General features: G+C 46.8%; 1 protein-coding gene across 11 annotated transcripts in view; it reads left to right on the plus strand.

Moving 5' to 3' along the window:
- The window catches only part of BCL11A (BCL11 transcription factor A), a 59773-nt gene that overhangs the window by 31804 nt on the left and 13309 nt on the right, over positions 1-14660 (plus strand). The window contains exon 1 of one of the 11 annotated variants that reach the window (XM_090134508.1): positions 6862-7819. The exons of the other annotated variants lie outside the window; for them this stretch is intronic. Within the exon in view, the coding sequence (XP_089990634.1) occupies positions 7618-7819 (202 nt within the window). The 5' untranslated portion in view covers positions 6862-7617. Of the gene's footprint in view, positions 1-6861; positions 7820-14660 lie in introns of those variants that run through there. 11 annotated transcript variants of the gene reach the window in all.

Here is a 14660-nt window from a genome sequence, read left to right on the forward strand (position 1 = left end):
GCTGATTGGGTCCAGGCAAATCCTTGTTCCCGGACAAGGCATGACTGAGTCAAGAACTGTGCACAGGTGACCACAGACTTTCTGGGAACAAGCTGGCTGGTTCAGGAGTAGTAATATTCCTCTCCTCAGTCCTACTCAGTGCTTTCTCCAATGTGCAGCTTTGCTGCTTGGGCTTTGCTTGTACCAAAGTTTCATCTTACAGCTTTCTGCATGCATGGGATTATCCCCACCACAAGATACTGTGTTGATCAGCAAGTGCAATGGCAGTGGCTAACCAGGGAGCTCTGCTTGTGCCTCACCATCACCTGGTGGCATGGACCACATGTCTGCACCAAATCTGTTCAAGGCTGCCAGCACAATTGGTTGCTGCTCTGGGTGCTGCACTGATAGCAGGGCTTGGAGCATGTCTGGAATGCTCCAGGGTGCAACCTTCCGCTTAGATTCCCTTGCAAAGCATCTCATCAGAATGCACATAAACCCTCCATTGACTGCATCCAGCCATGGTACATGGGGCAAACCAGGGCATCTCCTTTGGGCAAAAACACTGTTGTTGGTTCAGGCAGTGGTGTTCCTGTGCTGATGCAAAGTGGCTGGAGAGATGAAAGGCAGGGATTTTTCTAGCTGTGGAAACTGTTCAGGTGAAGTTCCCCTATCCAGGTAGGAGATTTCCAAGCCTGCTTGAGATGTTCTCCAGAGTGTGGCTTCACCAGTGGATGAAATCAAGGTGAGATGTGAGAAAAGACAGAGCCCAGAGGAGCAGGAGGGGATGCTGTGGCCTGTGTTCACACTAGCCAGAGCAATTGGCAGGTCAGAAGGTGTGTACAGAGAATACATGGATATGCTTTCCTGGGCTGGAGTTCCCAGTAACTGCTCTTGCCCTCTGGGTGCTGGTGGTCAGCACTGCTGGACAAGCAGACCTTACTAGAAAGTCCCAAGTTGGAGATGCCCTAGAGCTCTGGTTCCTCCTGAGGTGAGATATGCACTGTGTCCTACTGGACCTCTGCCTCTCAAGGGCTGTCTGCTACCTGCTATAAATGCAGCCCAGAGCACTTAGTGAATGTGCTTTGCAGCATGCCTGGAAATATTTCACTGTTACTAGCATTTGCTTTCTTTTCCTATCTTGTTCCCCACCAGACTCTAGAACACCTGTTCTTGAAGGGGTTGATTTGCATGGGGATTCAGGATGGCTCCTTGCTCCATCGTATGCTGACTTGTGATTAAGTGTCTCAAAAAAAAACCCTCTGTCTCTTTTTAGTTCAAAATAACTGACTGATTTTTTTTTTTTTTCCCCTACATGGCTTACAAAAGCTCACCTCTGGCCTAAGATTGACCAGGGAGAGTTGCTGCTGCAAAGAAAAACGATTCCAAGCTTAGAAGTGGTGAAAACAAGGTTACAGAGAAAGGCTGAGCAGAACATGCAGCTCCAGCAGCTGCTGCTGTAATGCTGAGTGCTTACTCCTTGGCTCCAGGTTTCCAAATGCTTGGAGTGATGGCAGCGTGTTTGGGCTTGAGAATAAAATCTCTCACAGTTGTCCAAGGCAAGGTGGAAGGGTTCCAGTGGGTGGTACAAAGTTGTGCAGCCCCGTCTGGGGGCTGTGGGACTGATGTATGGCTAGAGCTAACAGTGCCTCTGATAGCAGGGCAGTGAGTTCAAAATGCTTGTTTAAAAAGGATCAGTCACAGCCTAAAGGCTGGCTTGCTGACTTCTTTTTAGGAACAAGATTGAAAGATAAGACTGCTGTGTGGAGGATGCTGAACTGGTGCCTGCTTTGGGATCAGATTGCAGTCCTCTTGTACTGAAGGGTATCTTTCCTCATGTTTACTTCTGCTGATATAATTGCAAACAAAATCACAGCAATCTCAGCGATGAGAAAATTGACACGAGAGAGAACATCTCCTAAAACTTTCTGGGGCTGTGCAGCTTATGGCAGGTGAATTGAGCATGGGAGCACATATTGCCTGCTCTATGAATGGCCCCTGCTCTTCACTCGGACTGCAGCAGGGTCTGTGTTTGCTTAGATCTGCTTTTTCCAAAGTCTTTAAGGGGAGTCCACTTAAAGGACTCATGGAGCTGTATTTTCTTTGTAGTAATGAGGCAGCATGACACACCAGTTGGGGGAAATCTGATAGACTTGAAAGACCCTAGGAGGGTAGAAAATTACTTAATTTACTTTGTGTGCAATAGTCTTAATTTTCAACTATTTGAACAACTGATTGCTGGGGCAATCATCAGCTCTTCAGAGTTAAGATGCTTCCTGCTGGAATGGAGCGTTAGCTAAATCAGCTATGGATTGCGATGACAAAGTGGAGTGATTGCATGTGTCCATCTCACGGTAAAGAGAAGATGAAACCAAACCTCAAACGGAAAGGCCCTTTTTCTGTCAACAGTTCACTGAGGGCAGTGGGCCTCAAGTGAGGTGCAGAGCAGTGCATAAGTATCAGCGAGTAGCCCTGGTAGGAGGTGGATGCTGCAGCCTCAAGAAGTGCTGCCTGGGTACCTGCCCTTTGGCCTCATCCACATGATCGCCATGGAGCACGGCTGTGGCATCAGCATGCCGTGAAGCAGCTCCACACGGGGCTGAAGTCAGAGCTGAGGTTTGCTCCGTGCCTCGAGCAGCGCCTGTGCCAGAACATCCTCATGTGAGAGCTCCATCCACCTGATGCTGCAGGAGCACACCTGATTGCGTAGGCAGGGCGGCAGGCATTGAATACAAAGGGGCCTTCTCCTGCTTTTCTGTGCCAGCGGAAAATGAAAAATTCAGCCTGAATGTATTTTCTGATTTAAAAAAAAAACAACACACAAATCTGGACTGTAAGACTAATTTCTGATGGCTGAGAACTGCATGAGTGAGAATATTTAATTACAGCAGCGAAGTACAAACATTACCTAGCAAGCATTCGTTGTGCTAATAATAATTAATTAATTCGATGGCTAAACTGCTCTTCCTGCCCACGTTCTCTTCGTCAGCTGGAAATCCAATTCCCCTTTTTACTTTATTTTGCTGACAGCCTCCCAAAAAGCAGCGGTGGCAGAGGATGGAGAGACTTTTAATACAAACAGAGGCTTTATGTTACACTCTATAGATCACGCCGGTGGTCTTGCATGATTTTGTTGTGCAGGCTTTTGCAGAGTGAGGCGAGGACTTCAAGCAGATGAGCTGATTTAGAGGGACTGAGTATCTGACTGCCTCAGCGATAAGTGTCTGTACAAATATTTATACAATTCCGATGGTCTTTTGAATTGCATTATTACAACACAAAAAGCTGTCACATTTCCAGTCTTTCTGAGGTGTAGTCCTTACAGCTCACATACATTTCAACGGTGTGGGCACAGCAGCTCTGCCTGCACTGCCTGGCTGTGAGCCACTGGGCAGCGGGTGGGACCAGGTGGCCCTGCCTGGGGTCCCTGCTCAGGAAAACATCGGTCGGCACTTGAGAGGAGAAATGGGGAGCTGGAAGCCTGGTGCTGGCTTTTGTGGGAGCAGTGCTGGGCCAGGTGGTAGTGATCAGGCATGTGAGTCTTCTGCCTGTTTCCCTAGTTAGTCTGAATGTCTGCAGATCAGGGCTGCTACTGCTTTCTGCAGGTTTTCTTAAAGCTTCTACTTTTGATGCTATGGGTTACAGGATGCTGCTGGCACTCTGAGCTCCAGGAACCTGAAAATGTGACTTCAGTCGCATTTCAGGTCATATGTACAGAAGGAGGGTTCGCACTTCTATATCTTCTGCAAGGCTAGAGTTTCCTTCCATAGAGAGAACGTCATTACAACTTTTCCCCTATGAGGCTGAAGACTTTCTGACCTCTTATTCTCTGGACTTTCCTTGGACAGAGCCCTGTTGTGCTGGATTTACATAATTGGGTTAACTCATCAGCTTCAGCAGAGTCCTGATGGCTTTGCATAGTGCAAACCCTTTCTGAATAGATGCTGCCATAATTTTCTTCTGCATCTTAAGACAAAACTTGTTACACGTTTATTGTGTATTTCAAATTAAAATGCTATCTATGGCATCAGAACTGTTGCCACAGCATCTCATTGTCATGCCGTAGGGTGCTACAGAATGGTGTCACCTACAGGTGTGTTCATTAAAGCAAGGGAATTAATCCAGAGCCGCAATGCTAATGAGGGCTTGAGGCTCTGCTAAGAGAAGATGAGAGGTTTCATGAAAGTTATTTAAAGAGATTGAGTACTGCTGTTGGAAAGGAGAGGCTGTTGAGAAGGGGTTTGGTGCATGCCCAATCCTGGCAGAGAAAGCCTGGTGTTTCAATACACTGCTAGCAGTTGCATGTCTTATTGCAGGCTTATTTATAAGATTATGAGCTTGGAAAAAGTTTGTAAGACTGTGAAACTGGAGACCTGATTACTGCAGCCCTCCTGGTGTCCTCCATCATCAAGAGCTGAAGAGGGAAAGGGGAAGGAAAGTGTGCCCTCCTAACAACTGTTGCTGTACCTCTGATGGTTTCAGAAAAGTAGGCTTCAGCACAACATTTGTGTGTTTTTTAGGGCTTGTTTTTCTCCAGGGAAAGAAGAGTATGAATCCCACAGTCAAAGGAAGAATGAAAATTGCGGTAGAATTTCTGTCTAACGGCATTTACATTTAAAAATTAAAAGATGATATATAATTTATAAATATGTCACATGTGCCTCAGTTGTGTCTTCCAAGATTTTGAGTTCAGAAGCTGGTGCTGCAGCAGCCTTTTCCATTGGGTAGCGTGATGTGGCAGTCCGCTGTGTGGGTCTTGTTTCCCATCAGCAGCACCAGAAGCACAAGGCCAGCGCGGCTGTTCCTGTGGCTGCAGCCATCCCCTCTGCTCCTGGTAAGGAACAAATCCCTGTTTTGGTTCCGTCTCATTAACTCGGTGGCACTGCCCACACAGCGCCCAGCACCGAGCATCCCTGCTCACCCAGCAGGTCTGTATCACTGGGTGGACACTGCACTTGCAGCAAGGTGCCTGGTCAGATAACAGGGCATTCACCTTGTTTTTCAGATTCTGCTCAAACAGGAGTTGTCCCATTCCTGAAATTTCACCTCCATGTGTTTTAGCAAAACTTCATCTCTGCTGACAGCTGTAGGGACTGCAGTGCTCAGCTTTAGGAAAGATGGGAAATGAAGGTGTGCAGAAGAGTGTGCAGCTGCTTAAAACACAGGCTGCACACCCACTGTGTGTGTTCCCCCACAGCTGATTTCATCCTGCCATCCATATCTACTGCAGTGAGTGGGGATTGGCAGCTGTTGATGTGCCACAGGAGCTGCCACAAGGGGATGGACATCTCGGCTCTGCTATCTGTGTACTTGTACTCCAGTGATGCCTAGAAGCAGCAGTGTGTGACCACTTCTGCAGTGTAGAAATGTAATGCATAGAAATATGCTCTCCAAACATGCACATACTTATCTATGTCAGAAGAAAAGTCCAGAAAGCTCTGGAGTTGATCTTCCTTTCTGAAGATGGTCACAGCCCTACTGTCGTGAGAATGGAGCTGACATGAAGGGCTGATGCCAAGGAGCTGGTGGTGTTCTGTGCTTTGCAGCCAGGCTGGTGGTGTGCTCCTTGCCTGTACACTGAGAAATACGCAACAAGCAGACTTGGTGCCAAGATGATTTATAACCTTTAAAAAACCTCAGAGCTTTTTTTTCACTTACCTGGTGCTGGTGCATGGGGCTTGGACTAGGGAGAAGGAATGGGGCTGCTGCACCTGATTTCTCCATCGCTAATTGCTGAAGAGGGCCTGTGATGGACACCTCCAGCGGGGGATGGCTCTTTAGGGGCTTGGTTCATTGCCATCTGGAAAGTGCTGTTGGAGAGCCAAATATTACGGCTTTGTGAGGAATTTTAATGTATCTGTGTTTATCATGAGTGTGCTCCATTAGTAATGTATGCCTGGACAGACAGACAGACAGATGATGTGGTCTTGCTCCCACCAAAGCCTGCAGGAAGTCTGCAGTAAACCCATAGAAGGAAATACCACCAATGCTTTTTCTGAAGGAGAGAAGCATTTCGTATTTGAAAGGAAGCCAGAGGTGCTGTGTCTGGCATCTGGGGATGCAGACTACTGTGCTGGCTGGGGTAACCAGCCTGTGGCTTTGGCTGGAGGAAATCGGAGAGCAGAAGCTGCACAGGTCCTTGCCAGCAGCTCAGTGACCACAGGACATTCTGCTGCTGTCCATGTCCTGCCCTGTCCATCATTTGCGGCTTCCCCTTGCTTTAGAGAGGAAATTTTGATGTGTTGAGCTGTTAACCGTATAATCCAGAAGTCCATGTTGGGGTTAAAACACACTAAAAAGTGATACTGGGTGCCCGCTGTCCTGTGACCACCTTTCCTGTCCTCACACCATCCTGCTCATCTGGATTGCTGCTCCCCAGCCCCGCTGTTGTTCCACACACAGCTCAAACAGACAGATGTCACGTTGCTCAACGTGGTGAAGATTTGCACGTCTGGTTATTACCGGATAAGACTGTCGGGCTTGCACACAGCGATGTAACCCCTGTGGTTTTCAACTGTACTTATCGGGGTGGGGGCCAGCTGTCCAAGCAGGGTGTTTCCTCTAATCACCAGCTTCACATGCCAATATCTCACTGATAGATGGGGCAAAAGGTCCTCTTCTTTGTAACAGTTACTTTCACCAGACTCGGGAAGGAGTCATTTAAGGCAAGGCTGAGAAGTGCAAAAGAAGCATTTTGTTCATAAAAAGAGAAGATGAGTAAATGTTGCTGGGAAAGGGTAGCAAGAAAGGACCTTATAGGCACCCCTTGAATTTCTCCATTAATTTTAGCCACCCAAAGACACCTCTCTGTTCCCGGCAATAAATGTTGCTCCAGAAATCCTTCCCCAGGTCCTTTGGGAGGCTATTTTGGTTCATAGGAAAGTAACCTACCCACAGAAGTTTGCTTTTGAGAAGCTGCAAACTCGAAAGTTCAGCTTCTCCTGTGGGAGCAGGACTGCTCCTGCGAGGACTGGCACTGGGCACAGTGGCTTTTGTCCCCAACAGGCAGCACCCATTGTCTGTCCACAACCTAAGGACTCTTGTTACATCCCTTCTTCTTATTAGACCTCACCAGAAACTTGGTGTTGAAGAGGGGATTTTCTTGGAGCAGAGAATGGGGATGCCAGACACCATTGTCTGTCAGGAATGCATGTTGTGGAGCTCCTAAATAGCCACAGACCCGGCTCCCCCTCCTTGTTGGGACTTCCTCCTCCAGCCAGGGTTTTGTTTTGGGAGCAAGTGTTGGTCAAACACGCCTTTGTTTGTGGTCAGCCACTTGGCACGCAGCAGCACTTCTAGTGCGGTGAGGAGGAAGCTGTGCTCAGGCAGACAGGGCAGCTGTGACAGGACTGTGAGGGAATGCTGATGGGAAGGGTGCTGGGAGGAGATGAGGGGGGAAGAATTCAGGCATTGGCTCAGGAATATGTAAGACATCCTGCCCCGACCCTCTGCACTCCTTGGTCATGGGGTCCAGCCAGTAAGTGCTGAAGTATTTGTACTGATGTGTGCAAGGGTTCTCTCAGGAAAGAGGGAACTATTTAGGGCAATAACAGAGTTTAAAAGGAATTCTATAAGTGATACTGACTTCTTTGTCAGCAAAAATGGAAGCAAAAGCTGTTCATAGATGACATTACCTAAATGACATTACGTACGTATGTCCTTTCTTTCACATTTCCTGTAATCCTGTTATGGCATTGTCCCATTACCTCCAGCACTGTCATCTTTAAATGCTGTCAAATCTTAACTGGATTGCCAAGGACGTCAGAGCAGTGGCGAGGTGAACCTGATGGCAATTTCAGACATACCCTCTACCTGGCCACCTCCAGCCCTGCCCATACAGGTAAGGCACACTGAGTGGCTTCGCATCGCTTATGGAGCTGCTGCCCATCCGGCTTCTTTCTGTGCCATTAGTGGCCATCTGCAAAGCATGCTGAGCTCCTCAGATCTAGATACAATGAAGTGTAGCGTATTGTTGTTCAGTGTTATTAATGTTATTGGTCTTTTATTATGTTATTGCTAAAAACAAACAAACAAACAAAAAAAACCAGTCCTGAAGCCAATTTCAATTTCTTACCCTCAAACAAATGGCCAGCTGTGTTTTTTGAAAAGCAAGGTGAGATATAGCTGCAGATGAGAAAACAGGAGGACATATTCTTTTGTTGTTTGTCTTCAGAGATGCTCAGACCCCAAAACTGAGAGATGGGAAGCATTTGGATTGCATCCTGAGCTGACATTCTGTATCATTATGTTGTTGGTGGTGAAGGAGCCCAGGGCAGGATGGCCGCCCTGATATCTGTGTGCAGCTCCCACACCTCTGGGCCCTGCTGCACTTGGCTGCACTGCTTGGCACTGCTGGTGAGTGACCACAAGTGATCACTTTGTCCCCAAAACTGCAGCTGGATGTGTGCTGTGTCAGTGAATCATAGTTTGGAAATGACCTGCAAGATCATCTAGTCCAACCGTCCTCCCACTACCACTGCTATCACAAGCCTCTAAACCAGATCTCGCAGCTCCTCATCCAGACACCTTTTGAACACTGTCAGGGACGGCGACTCCACCACCTCCCTGTGCAGCCATTCCAGTGCCTGACGACTCCCTGAGAGAAAAAGTGCTTCCTCATGTCTAACCTATACCTCCTCTGGTGCAACTTGTGGCCATTTCCTCAGGTCCTGTTTGTTGCCTGGGAGAAGAGGCCAAACCCCTCCTCATCACAACCTCCCTTCAGGAAGTTGTAGAGTGCAGTGAGGTCTCCCCTGAGCATCCACTTCTCCAAACTAAACAATCCCAGCTCCCTCAGCCGCTCCTCATAGGACTTGTGCTCCAGATCTCTCACCAGTTTCGCTGCCCTTCTCTGGACACACTCCAGAGCCTCAATGTCTTTCTTGCAGTGAGGGGCCAAAACTGAACACAATACTCAATGTGCCTCACCAGTGCTGAGTACAGGGGGATGATTACCTCCCTGCTCCTGCATCTCGTTGCTCAACTTTCCGCAACCCATGGAGTTCAGCCCAAGAAGGGATGTCATCATATAGCCATTCTGACTACATGGGGGATTATTCTCTGGATCAGTCCAGGTTAGGGTTTTTTATTGCTATCTATTACTGGTACCTAAGTGCTGGCAGTTACAACATTTAATTGCATTTTCCTGTAACAAAATGCTTATCTTGCAAAAAAGATGGGCTTCTCTACAGTCCGTTTCATAAACTTAAGAACTCTCGCTCTCATTCTGTTCCTTACCATTGCTGCACTCTCCTTTCACCCTCCAAATCTGCTCCTCAGCTGTTGCCCTGTATTCATCAGAACAGTACTGGGCAACAACTCTGAGCCCAACCTCAATGCCGCCTTCCTCACCTGCAGGGCTCTGCCCACTCTCCTGGGCTGGGGAAAATCCACCTTCTTCTGCTTCCACTTATTTAAGAGCTAATGGGCATGTTGCTTCCAGCTCTGTTCCTCCGCAGGCTTTTAGGCAAGGAGAAGGGGCATGTTGAGCTTGTGCATCACTGCCTCAACTGCTTAGTAAATCAGTACCTTTTTTGGGTGCTGGAGGAGAAATTGTGTCTCTTTTCTGAATCTCCTAATAGCTGAGGATTTGGGTGTAAAACATTAACTGCACTCAGTTTTTTTATCAGCTGTAGCTTGGCTTTTTTCCCCCTCTCTGCACAGGAACCATTTATAGCAGAAGTGGGCCGAGTTTGCAACTTATTAATCTCTCACTTGCATGTGGGTTGAAAAGAGACACCATGCCTTTATCAAAAGCCAGGCTAGCACAAAAGACTATGCAAAATCATCATCAAATCCTATTAGAGGTGGAAAATATCTCTTAGATCATCTCATTCATTTCCCTGCCAATGCTAGACTGTTCCTGAGAGTTAATTTGCTAGTGTGTCTGCCGCCAGCTCCCTGTGTGACCGTGGTTCTGTCATTTTGCCTTTGGGCTGTCACTGGGACTTGAACCATTTTTCTTGTGTTTCAAAACAGAGGTTTCTCATTTTATTTGGTGCTGGCATATGCAAAAAAACCAATCAACCAACCAAAACAAACAAAAAACAAAACAAGCAAAAAAAAGATTTTCTTTCCATTTGCATTTCTCCTGCACCATGTTGGAGTGTTAGCTGAAGAAAAAGTCACAGCCCTGCTCTCTGTGTGTGTGGTATGGGAATATGGTGAGAAGTCCCAAACTTGCAAAGGTTGATTGCAGCTCTTGCTGGTGAGTGCTTCCAAAACCTCTTGTCCTGCACACAGTGGAGCTTCTGACTGCGCAAAGGAAGCCTCTGTGGCCAGGGGCATCTCAGAGTGTCTAGGCTGCTCATGCTAACCAGTGTTTGTCCTGCATGATGCATTCATTCTTCTGCTCAGCCTGCTGGCTGCTGGCTCCCCATCTGGCACCATGGAGTGAGCACCACCCTGTTTATCATGCCCACCTTTCCCAGGTTGGCATGTTTTTGGGATGGACAGGATTGCACTTCTGGGTGCATTGTCTTGCACAGTTCCTTCCTTTGTGATCCAGGTAGCTGCAACCACAGACACACAAAAAGGGGGCAGGGAGAAGGAAAGAATACCAAGAAGGAAGGAAATGTCATAGGTACAGATGCAAAGTGTACACAGGCTGCTGTGGGATTGAGGCTTGGGGTTTCAGCACCAACAAGTTGCTCTGCAAGGAACTTCCCTTGCTTGGGAGACCTGCACTAGCACAGGATTGGATAAGTGCTGCTCCTGTTTTCTGGACTGGCTGTACCAGCCAGTTGACAGGGAGAAAAATCCAAATAGATTGCAACTGGAACTATTGATAGTGTCAGGTGAATGTAGCTTTCCTTGGTGTTTTGTTTCCAATGTGGCAGTGTGCGTGCAAGCATGGCAGCCATGCTTGTAGCTTTCTGCCAGGACTGTGGCAGCAACTAAGTTCTGAAAGCTGGGCTCTGGGTGCTTCTGAGTGATGACCATTGGTAGAGTCCAGGGGTTTCCTAGTTTGCTGGGGCTCTGTAAATCAGAGAGCCCTTGCATGCTGTGACTATCGGGGTTCAGTGCATCACTGCAGCTAGCTAACATATGCATGGGTTTAGCAGCCACTTGGTGCGCCTTGGTCAGCTCCTAAGGGCTCGCTTTCAAATCATTGCAGTGCGTCTTTCATCTCCTACTCTGAAATTTGTCTTTGTTCCCTGATCAAATATTTGGGAGCTTTTCCTTAATTTCAATGCAGCCAATCCATGTTTGCCTTTGCCCACATGCGATGCTGTGCCACGGCTCCTGCTCCTCACTCTGCTCAGTGTCAGACGTTCTCCATTTCTCCCTCTGTGATGCATAGACAGTGCTGTGAGGCTGGCAGACTTTCATGATTAGAAGGAAAACCACATTTAAACAGACTCCAGCGTCATCAGATCTGAGATGTGGTTTTATTTCAGCTTCAATACCCCTCCTTTCAAGGCCACAAATCCCATTTTCAAATGCACCCAATCTTCCCCTCGTTCACGGCACTTTTATGGCAATGTAACGCTGCATGTTTTGGTGACACCACTCCTGATCTACACCACAGCAAATGAGAGCAAAGCTTCATTTTTGCTCTGCCTCAGTGAGCTGAGCTGCCTGCCCGGCACCCCAGTGCCTGCCCTGCACTCACAGCTGACCTGCAGAGCTGAGGTCACTCCACTTGCATCCCTGCTGCTGGCAGCCAGGCACAGGTATGTGCTGCTCAGGGGGTACAAGGGTTAATCAGTGACTCCTGGAGTCTGCTTTGCACGTATTTATGTTCACCTCCTCATCCCCTGCTTGGCAATTATTCACACAAAATAGAATATAAATCCCGGTGCCTAATTTTTCTTCTAAAAATTTCACAAAGTAATCAAATCCTGAAGTGCATATTCTCTTCCAGTGGTTTTATCAGTAAATCACATTTTTATCATTTATCAGCAAAAGTTAGATTTAAGCATCCTCACTGTAATGTTTGAAAGATGAACATTTGTTTCAGTGGGTACTGTGCCAATCAATAATCTTCCAGCTTGACTCAGCTATCAATTATTGCCACAATTATTTGTCTAGTTGGATATTTAAAATGTCATCAGAAAGAGATGATTACATATTCCAGAAACCGAGGCGCTGTATAATCAGATGAACTGAATCCAGTTAAATGTAGTGTGGTACTAACCTGTCCTTCAAAGCTGGCTCCCGCCGCCGCTACTGAAACAACAGCTTTCTGCATTATTGTAAGGAAACAGATCTTAACCTTGGGAGAGTATGTGTTATTGGGGTTGGGCAGTGCTCGGGCAGAGGAGACCTTGTGAGCTGGGAAATTGAATCAGCCATGCTGACATAAAGGAGGCTTTCTGGGGGAGGGCTCTTCTTGCTGGATTTCATCTGCAAATCTATAAATAAGAAAAAGCACTCTTTATCTTCCTTTCCATGAATTTAAACTCCCAAGCCTGAATCCCCAAATTTTCATATGCCCTTTTTTGCATTCCTTGACGTGATATATGTATGGTAAATACTCTCCCTGCCCTGGGAGTGCAATAAAGCTGTAGCAATCCTTGCAAGTCTCACATCCTCCAATTCTAGATATTCTCAGCGTTATATCATTTTCAGCTTCAAGGATATCTTATCTGTGGAGAGGAGATGGAATAAACTGGAGGAGACTGGACAACTTTATGACACCTTTTGGTCCTATTTGCAAAGCAGAGAAAATTTTTATTAATTCTACTAATAGGTGCTTGTGCAAGTGATGGAGCAAAATGTGATAGTATCCGACTTAACACTTGCTGTGCTTGCAACTCTGTGGTGACATTGAACTTAGTGAGGGACAGAATAAACCTTTTCTTTCCAAACTGGTGATTTGCAGCTACAGAGCTTGTTTTGGGGGACCTGCTTTTCCCTGACTCACTTTGTCAGAATGTTTGCTGCTGGCTAAACACCATTGCTTTGAGAGTGAGAGGAAAGTGAGCCAGAGGAGAAGGCGAGGTGAGGAGGGCCAGAAGTATTTCACTTTTAGGAAGGAAATGATGGAACGGGGCTCTCAAGGGGAATGATGCCGACTCTTTGCATCCCCTTTACTAAACCTAAACCAAGGCCTGCTCTGAGCAGCAAGTCCAGTGTGGCAAGTAGGTGACTGGGGCTGTGTCACTCTGACGGAGCAACTCCTACTCATTGAGAGCAGATAGATCTGTTGTTGCAGTGCAGTGCCTCTGCCTGTGCTCGTCCCCATGCAGTGTGGCCACTCCGGAGATGCACAGCCTTGCAGCTATCCCTCCACTCCTCAGCTGTCAGAGAAAGAGAAGACTTAGCATGCCAAAAAGTGCTACAGAAAAACAGCCAAAGAAGAGGTGAAGAGGAGGTGTGGTGCCTCACTGGCAGCGGTGGGAGGCTGCATCTCTCCTTCCTCACTGCCTATGTCACCCTCTCTTCTCTTGCCCTGCTCTGGCAGGGGTCCTGCAGCTCAGCACAGCCTTCTTGGTGTTCATTTCTTGGAAGGAAACTTTTTGAAGCGTTCCCTGCCTTTTATTCAGACTTAGTCATACGGCTGTCGGAAGGGAAGAGAGCAAGAAGAGGAAAAGGGAGCCAACAGAAATTAGAAAAGGAAACAATTCATCATGTATGATGTGCATCAGTGAATAAAATTATTTGGAATATCTCTGTAGCAATATAATTACTTTTTATTTAAAAAGTGGGCTATTAACTTGATTGTCCCCAGCAGCCATTGGGTAAATGTGTAATTGTGGGTCTCTGGATTGAGGCTTTGCCCAGAGTCAGGATGAGTTTTGGTGCTTCTGTGGGTCAGAGTTCCAATGAGGTCTTTGCTCGGTCCCTTCCCAGCCCTAAGCCCGAATAACTTCTCCTTCCAGCTGACAGGCTTTAGGCTTTGAGGTGGATGGACCTGCTTTCTTCTGACTGTCCCAGTGGTGATGTTGGTGGGAGGCTTTCTAGAGTGACAGCTGGAGATGCTGCCTGCTGAAAACACGGCTTTTGGAGAAAGAAATGAATTACTGGTGACCCTGCCCTTAATTATATCCCTTGGAATGGTGAAATGATGGTGGCTCTACCTTTGGTTTTATTACTGCTGTTGCTTTCTAAGTTTGGGTAATGGCTTTAGTAGTATGGCATTGTGTTCTGGCGTGGTTCTTCTTCAAAAGAAGTATAGTCTGTCAACAACGGCACTGTTGAGACTTTGTGAAGAACATTTTGCCAAGCTTATTAAAATAAGTTCAGGAAGTTGAATTTATATTAAAAAAAATCTTTTCAGGAAGGCAAAAAATAGTTGTATGAATTCATTTCAGTAATGACTACTTAGTGTTTATCATGAACCGATAGATAAGTTGTGGCAGAAAAGCAGTTGGGGGAGCAAGTCACTGAGGATCCCACAAAGCAAAACATTTTTTAGATTTTTAATGTGAACTCTGTTGGTTCCAGGAGCTGGCACCTGTCCTGTTCACAACCAACGTGAGCTTCCTTTGCAGAACTGTATTTTTTAAATACACAACAGTAGCAGTGCTTCTCAATTCATAAACCACACTGTGTTGCTTTCTGGAGACTTTGGAGAGCATTTTTCCTTTTCTATTCAAGTTAATTAATCAGGATCATTAATCAGGATCATCGAATCTCAGTTAAGACTGAGAAGTGAATTTCGACTTGCTTTGGGCTAAAACCACTGTGCTAAAGGAGTGAAACAGCCCCAGCATTTATTGAAAACTGTGATGGTA

The sequence above is a fragment of the Phasianus colchicus genome, chromosome 2 (genome assembly GCF_987193195.1).
Source record: "Phasianus colchicus chromosome 2, bPhaCol1.hap1.1, whole genome shotgun sequence".
In the NCBI taxonomy this organism is placed as follows: Eukaryota; Metazoa; Chordata; class Aves; order Galliformes; family Phasianidae; genus Phasianus; species Phasianus colchicus.